Source organism: Limulus polyphemus, unplaced genomic scaffold, assembly GCF_000517525.1.
Source record: "Limulus polyphemus unplaced genomic scaffold, Limulus_polyphemus-2.1.2 Scaffold766, whole genome shotgun sequence".
Lineage (NCBI taxonomy): Eukaryota > Metazoa > Arthropoda > Merostomata > Xiphosura > Limulidae > Limulus > Limulus polyphemus.
In genome coordinates this window covers 330,119-338,919 of record NW_013666376.1, presented here as the reverse complement: position 1 = coordinate 338,919, position 8,801 = coordinate 330,119, and the positions used below count along the sequence as shown (strand labels likewise).

The 8,801-nt window shown below is 31.7% G+C and overlaps 1 protein-coding gene across 1 annotated transcript in view; it reads right to left on the bottom strand.

Annotated features, from left to right (window-relative positions):
- The window catches only part of LOC106460415 (sodium bicarbonate cotransporter 3-like), a 100,243-nt gene that overhangs the window by 36,258 nt on the left and 55,184 nt on the right, over window positions 1-8,801 (bottom strand). Inside the window, exons 7-9 of the mRNA XM_022387128.1 lie at window positions 8,223-8,330; window positions 4,472-4,629; window positions 2,146-2,391 (exon numbers count right to left, since the gene is read on the bottom strand). Coding sequence (XP_022242836.1) covers window positions 2,146-2,391; window positions 4,472-4,629; window positions 8,223-8,330 — 512 coding nt within the window. The remainder of the gene's footprint in view (window positions 1-2,145; window positions 2,392-4,471; window positions 4,630-8,222; window positions 8,331-8,801) is intronic.

Genomic DNA, 8,801 nt, shown 5'->3' with positions numbered 1-8,801 from the left:
CCTCTTCACAGCTAGCAACACCCAAGACCTTAATATCATCTGTAAATTTGAGTAATTTATTGACTATCCCTTCATCTATGTCATTGATGTAAATCAAAAAGAGCAAAGGTCCTAAGACTGAGCCCTGAGGTACCCTACTTGTGACATTAATCCAGTTTGACTGAACTCCATTTGTAACAACCCTCTGCTTTCTTTCATCTAGCTATTCTTCTATCCAATTTTCTAACTTATCTCCTACACCTATAAAGCTAATTTTTTACAAGCCTTTTATGTGAAACCATGTCAAATGCTTTCTGAAAATCCAGAAACACCAAATCTACACACTTACTCTCATCTACATAAACAGTAACCTTTTCAAAGAATGTAAAAATATTTGTAAGGCAAGATTTTCCCTTCGTGAAATCATGTTGTCCAGTAAAATTCTAAACTTTGTTAAATGACTTTGCAAAGCATCTTTTAACAAACTTTCCAAACATTTCCCAACAACTGATGTATGACTAATAGGTCTATAATTACTTGGACAATTTTTATTACCTCCCTTGAAAAGAGGAGTTACATTAGATAATTTCTAATCCTCTGGTACCTGCCCACTATTCAAGGACTGGCAAAAATAGTGGTAAGTGGCTTATATATCCAATCTTTATCCTCCTTCAAAACCCTTGGGGAAATATTATCTGACCCAGGAGCCTTATCGTTTTTAAACTTCCCAATTTTTTATTAACCAGTTCAGAATTAATGCAGTCATCTTGCTTGATCTCGTTTCCATTTATCAACTGTTCAAGATGTGGAATACTGCTTAAATCTTCATCAGTAAAAACTGAAGAAAAAGCAAAATTTAATAATCCAACTATCTCATAATCATCAGATACTAGCCTCCCTGTATCATCCCTCAAGGGTCTTATCCACATTCTAATAGTTTGTTTACCCTTAATATATTTAAAGAAATCTTTACTGTTAATTTTTACACTTTCAGCCAACCTTTTCTCATACATCCTTTTTGATGTCCTAATTTTCTGTTTCACTAACTTTCTTGATTTTCTTTAATCTTCTAAATCTCCTGTCATACTACCAGTCAATTTAAATTTCTTAAATTTACGATGTTTTTGTTTAATTTTATTTCTTAAACTCTTTGTGAGCCAATCTGTTTTTTTACTTGTAGCTACCCTTTTCTTTTTATAAGGAATATGTTTACCTTGAATACTTAAAAATTTATCTTTAAAAATTTCCACATCTGATCAGTGTCTACAAATAACTCAACTGCCCAATTCATTACAGTTAATTCTTGTCGCATTCCTTCGAATAATAAATAATATCATAAGTATTTTAAGCGACACTACAACTCTGAAGAAAGAAGAAGAAACCACTTTTCAGCAAGATCACAACACACAAGTACAAAGAAACAGCAGCATCAAAGCTGTTAAACCTATAGATCCAGAAGTCTTAAATAATTGAAGGGATTCACCAACAATTATTAAATATGTATCTAAGTGAGAACTCCCACAGGTAAACAAGGTATCTAACAAGTAAATACAAAAATGTTCCTTACACAAAACCTAAAGTATACTATAACAAGCTTCAAAGCCATAAATGATTGGAAATTGAAAGTTGACCTTAAGGTTTTTTCATTGAACAAATGTAGTGTTGTTACTTTTAGACAATGCTGAAAAAAATAAAAAATTAAAAGAGTACAAGAAAAAATGGTGGATGATAACTTTATCCTTTTTTTATGTAGAGTGCATGTAATAAAAGAAATGTACTAAACACCTATAACTTTTTCTTTTAGAACTTTTCTCACTTAAATCATCCAAGTATCTAAAATGTACATTCATGTTGTATATATGTTTATAATGAATAAAAATTCTGGAAGTTAAAATTTTTTATTATTAAATATTAAACAAAATAATGCAAGATGCAATACATAAATGTTTTAGAAGTTTGTACTGTAACTTTGGGTTTAAGCTTTTTTTTGTTCTTGTGTTGCTTTCATTTGATGCTCTAACCACTAAACAGATCCAAGGTGGGTATAACAGACTTAATTTTCTTAAAGTTTTCCAAGTATAGTTTTGTTCTAAAGAAAAACACAATACATTACTAACAAATAAAATCTTACAGGTTAATTAATCCTTTAATCCCTATTAAAAATACCTCATCTGATAACAGAGTTGCCATAGCACGACCAATCTCATGGTAGCGAGGAAGGTTACCACTAGGTCCCAGTAAGATGAAGAGAAACCGTGTTGGAACTGGAACCTCTGTAAGGTCACCCAGATGGATTCCATGCTTCAGACGAATGAAAGCAATAATAGCCCTGTCTAAAAAATCCACCTCCCCAACCAAAATGTTGGAAGCTTCAGAACCTTGTGGAATCTTCTTCATAAATGCTTGATTTAGCTATAAAAATGAAAGTTTCTATATTTAATAAAAGTTATTTACTATACACATGAGATTATATCTTCAGTCACAAACCATGCAAATTCAATAAGTTTTGTATAATATTTCATAGTGATGGGAATTGGTTGAAATATTAAGGTCAACAACTGGTTCTGAGTCCATCAATTATCAGTTATGATTTATTAGCAATATTTTCTTTAATTATCAATAAGTTGAAATTAAAACATTGCAAATTAGTTGTGTTTGTATGAAATTTTTACTATCTCTATACATTTTACCATCCAGGATAAATTCATAGAAAAGATATAGAAAATAATTCATGGCTTAAACTTTGTGCATAGATATCTTATCAATATCATCAGTTTTAATTTATACAGTATGGTTTTCAAGCAATGAGTTCGTCCTAGCTATGTTTCCAACAAGACAGAATAAATTCCAAAAACTGTTACGGGCCTATAGTTACCTAGCAAAAGCTCAGCTTTGCTGGGTTTGGTGGCTATTAATGAATGGGAATATGCATCTTAATTATGCTTGATTTACAACATAAACATCCAGTTTCTTTGCAATAAGGATATAATGAAATAATAAATAAAATATCCTCCAAAAATAATACTGTAATCAGTTATAGCTGAATATGGAAAAATATAATCAAATACTACAACAGCACAGGATAAGTTCAGTGACCTGTCAGTGATAGCACTGGAACAACCCATAAATACATTATAGCACAAGGTAAATACAACAACCTCCCTCTGATAACACTAGAAAACAAGCCACAAATATGTTACAGCACATGGTAAGGTCAGTGACAGCACTGGAACTATCGCCAGTTGCATTACAGCACAAGGTAAGTAAATTTCTGATAGCACTTGAACAAGTTAGTGTTGTATACCTCTGCAGCACATGGTAGGTAGAATAATTCTCTCTGATAACACTAGAGCAGGCTCCTTATACCTACAGCACAAGGTAAGTAAACTTCTGATAGCACTTGAACAAGTTAGTGTTGTATACCTCTGCAGCACATGGTAGGTAGAATAATTCTCTCTGATAACACTGGAGCAGGCTCTTTATACCTACAGCACAATGTCTGTAAAGTGAACTACTCACTATGATAACACCTAGAACACAGGGTAGTTATAAGAATTATTTGAATGAAATATTATGTGGTATGACAAATAATGATTATAATTGAAAATTGGCTTTTAGAATCCAATAATGCATATTTGGGGATTGTTGTAGTGTTATCAGTGGGAGATCAATGTGTTTGGAAAGTGTTCTAGTGTTACCTTGTATGTAACGTATATGGATATTATTCTAATACTATAAGTGGGAGCTAGGTTACTGTACTTATTTTGTGTAGAACTTGTTTCAGTGTTATCAATGAGAGGGTTCATTTTATCTACTACAATTTATATACAAGTATAATAATAAACATGTTAATGTGCTGAACTTTATTTCTAATAAACAATGCACTTCATTCATCACACAAAAAACATCAATCATAACACTCTGATAATAATAAAACAATCACATCACTAATTGCAATACTAAAATTGGTACAATACAGTGTAACATCAAGCAGTCACACAGAGACAAGTGAAGCAGTCTCCAAATAACATCCAGCCCATGTGTGGGAAGCATACCCAGCAGTTTGCTCACACTTGCTGGTTATGAAAGTTGGAGCAAAAGTTAGCAATGAATAGGATGTAAAGAGGGACACCCCTATTAAGCAGTTAGATGCTTAGAGCCAGGCATCTATGAGCAGTATATAGTAACACCGGAATGAAGGTGAAAGTAGCTGAGCAATCAAGACATTTTAAGGCTAATAAATAAATAAATAAAGAAAAGCAATGAACAATAGCTGTTTTGTTTCCTTAATTTTTATGTGTAATTTGCTATGTATTTAAGTTAGATAGTGAAAAATCTATGCCAATTTTATTTACTTTTATGTTTTTACAATTTATATAACTTTTTAAAATTTAATGTTAGGTACGCACAATTCCCACTGTTCCCAAAATGAAAACCATCCACTAGTAGCTTGTTAGAGTGTTATCAGTGACAGATATATAACTATACTTACCTTGTGTTGTAGGTCTGCAGAGCTTGCTCCAGTATTATCAGTAAGAGTAGAGCCAGTGGCTGTAAGAAAAGGATGTGTGTTCTGTCCATGTAGGGACGTAGCACTAGGGCTTTGGGGTATTCCTGGTTCATGGTTGTTATGTTCATTGTGTCCACTACCTGAATTTTTTAAACAATATTCTATTAAACATGATAAAATCCAAAACTCTGGCTACATTAATCTACAATAATTACGTTTGTTGTAAAAGACAAAGAAGGATAATTAGATAATTTGTTTAAAAGTTTTTTTAAAATTTAAACACTTTTTAAAATGCAATTTTTGGCATTTAATGTATAATTAGTAAGATATAGTTTATAAATTTACAATTAACAAGCCAGACTCTAGTGGTTAGGTGACAAAATCAATAACATTCTTCTATTAAATTTACTTTCAATAGAACTAAATATCTTGTGTTTGTCTTATATCCTTTGCCCTCTCTTAATGAGTTGGACAGACAAACACTTAAAGATGATCAATCTAAATACAAAACAAGGATCAACTAAATTCAGAAACTGAATCTTTAAGATGCACTTCACACCTTTCCAACTAAAAAAAAAGGTGCAGAAGTTCAAGTTCCTCTAAACAATTCAAATTATACAACACATATAACACATAAATCTTACTATATTTTGCTCATGTAATGTTATATATATATTTCCTTTTTACTAATGATAACCTTACAAGGGTCTGCCAAAGATGGCATTGAGGTATAAAATATTTTCCATTTTTGGTCTCAAAACAATTTGATATGTTGTTAACACTGTCAACTTATATCACATATGGAAACCATTTTTGATTAGATGATGGTGCTAAATTTCTTTTTCATAATTATGGACAGTTGTTGTGTAAATAAAAGGAATGCTCAAAGAGAATACTTTAAACCATATGCAACTCATACTCGGAACATCCTGTCACATAAACTCTAATATGAAGAGTTGGGTATGTTATATTATAACTATTTTGAATATGTAAATTAACAAGTCACACGACAACCACAACTAATATATCAAAACTACATTTTAACATTGTTTGGCATTTAGTAGGTAGTGTGATACCATCAAAAACTGACTGCATTTGCGAAGGGTATATAAGAGTCCTTTCTGATGCAAAATATTCATGAACTTAGATCATAAAGATGTTTTTAGAACAGGGATTTAGAATTTTCAAGAATGGGATATCGCTTGTAATTAATAGCATTGGTAAACAAAGGAAAGTACATTAATTTTTAGCACCACGACCATTCAGACAGAGACCTGGAACAAACCAAACCCCAGTCATAATAAGCAAAGTGTGGTATTTTGTAATAGAGGAGAATTCATGACACAAAGATCAATAGCAAAAGCCACCTATATGACCCAGGCAATAGTACATAATAGAATCAAGAATGATGCATCTGGAAAGGAAGACGAACTGTAGAGAAAACTATACAAACAGTACCTAGCTGAAGAAAAATGGCAGTTTATGCATAAAACTTGAGATGTCCTATGTGTACCCTGCTAGCTTTAACAAGTCTCATGCCATTTTCTACTGATCAATGGATGAAAAACATTTCCAAAAGTAATTCAGGGCATATCACAAAATGTTTTCTAAGAGCATCATAATCACTGCTAGATACTGCCTCAGGGTCAAGTTAGGGATCAGGAGAGAGGAAACAAAGGCCAAGGTGTACCACACAAAAATACCAGCTTTATATGGAAATAAGGCCAAAGTATGGGTTCATCAAGATAAGACTTCAGGTCACACCTCCCATTCAACCATCACATACCTCAAGCAGCTGCAGAATGAAACAGGTTTTCAGGCTATTCCATATGAAGACATTTTTATCAAGTCACCGAATACAGCACCTATGGATTTCTGTACAATCAGACCATTGAAATGGGCACTGAGAAAACATCATCCTTGTACAAAAGATGGATTATGGAAAGTCTGCAGGAAGGAGTGATGTGCTTTGGATAGAACAGTCTTAAGAAAGTACACTTTACAATGGAAACTACATTGCAGGCCAATCATCAAGAGACATGGTCATCAAATAGATCATGACCAGACTTGATTTAGTAAAGTATTTTAATATAACATATCCAATCCTCTATAAGCCAATTCCAACTCTGATAGAGTATTGATGCAACAGTAATGGACAATATGTTTAATATTTATATAAAATTATTGTAATTATACTGTATGACCTATTTTATGGTACCAAACATGTGGAAATATATAAATAAAGTTTCTTTCATGTGTTTTTTGGTGATTTGGACAGTGTTTAACAATATTTGTGCAAGTTCTAGAAATTACTAAGAAAGGTAAATTTTCTTCTTATCTTCCTTAGTTCTTTAATTTACTATTGTAGATAGAATACTTTAAATATTAAAACAAACTGTCTTTCTTAAGTATATGTGTATTTTAGTATATAGTTAAAAAAATCATGAAATTAACACGAAGGAAAATGATTGAGGAAGGAAAACAAAAACAGCATCACATTGTTTACTTGTTAATAAAAAATGTCAAGATGACCTCTTAATACATGCTGGTGTACATATTATACTTAGCATATGTTTTAATACACTTATGGGTTAGAAAGCACTATACAGAAAACCCAAGTTTTATCACTGTTAAAATGTTTGTCCACTGTAAAAAAAAAATTTTCATAAACTAAGAAATGTTACAAAGAGTACAATCTTATCAAATTTGTACCTTAGAGAGAAAATAAAACCTCTTGTTTCTTAATGTCTTATCTCATCAAAGTATAGCTCTAGTCTTTTGACTTCAAGACACTATTACATATATTGTTGTTTGCATTGTTCTTTCATTGACTGGTTCTTCTGAAATGTCTGGTGAAATTAATTAAATTTTCAGTCCATGTCAAAATAATAAATTTATCTCCTTTAATGTTTCTACAAGTTTGAACATTTTTACGCTGTTGTAGGCCTACATTACGAATGATTTTCAAACCTATCTAACAATTGTGATGCTAATGCAAAATCAACTTACTTGTATGAAGTAACTCAATAAGCAAAAGAGCAAACACAGCTCGAAATACTTCATGAAAAGACACTGACTGATTCAACTTTCTATCTTGAAAATGTCATTATAGCCTAGAGTTGGATTTAAGTTGTAAAGACTAAAATATTTACTTTTATATGGTAACAACAGTCTTACTGATAAAATGAAATGAATAATTATGTGATGTTATTTGCACAAGTGTGCCAGAACTAAAATTCTAGCATCTGTTCTTTTGCCATTATAATATTCTGAAAGTTAGAGAGAAATATGCAGTTTACTCTGCTATGTTGTTATTATTATTTCTAGTATTAACTTTTGTAGTTACACTTGGTAACATAGAATACAAGGGAAATTTGACCTCCCTCAGAGTTTTGCTTCAAGCAACCAAGCTGAAGAAAAGCAGTTTTTAAAAACAGACAGCAGAGAACCACACAGAGATATTTCTTACAGACTGCATTGTTTTAACATTTGACTGTGATCACAAACTAACTGAACAAAGACACTTCTGTCAGGTTTTCAATTCAAAATGCAGGAAAAACCTTGACTGAAACATAGCCATCTTATGCTACTTCGTTATCTAGAGCATAACAATTCCACAGAAACTCGCACCATGCAGCCAAAACCTGATGTTAAACTTGTAATTTGGGGAACACTAACATATATTCAAATATCTCAGACAAGGCAGGCAAACCCAATTATCTCAAGGGTTTACCAGGAAGATTCAGGAACTTTCCAAAGTTGGGTTTTTCTTCTCCATGGGCTGAAGGGCTAGTTGGGGTAGATGGGACAGAGTGCCCTCCACCCTCTTTGTCCAAATGTGCTGTTTACCCAGGAAAAAAGATATCATGTTATTAGAAAAATCAAACATTACTTTAGGCAAGCACTGCAAGAGAGTACTTTCTTTAGCTGTGGATTAACATAAAAGTTTTTGGTATTACCAATATTAATGTTACCTGTGTGCAAATCTGAAGATATAACTAATGAGATCAAATGTATCAGTCAATTATACATTTTACAATGCCAGAGTTAATTATAAAGCTTACAAGTATAGTTGGTGAAAAGAAATACATAAATGTAAAATAAATAAAGCAGAGAAAAACAGTTGGTGAAAATAAATACATAAATGTTAAATAAATAAAGCAGAGAAAAACAGTTGGTGAAAAGAAATACATAAATGTAAAATAAATAAAGCAGAGAAAAACAGTTGGTGAAAATAAATACATAAATGTTAAATAAATAAAGCAGAGAAAAACAGTTGGTGAAAATAAATACATAAATGTTAAATAAATAA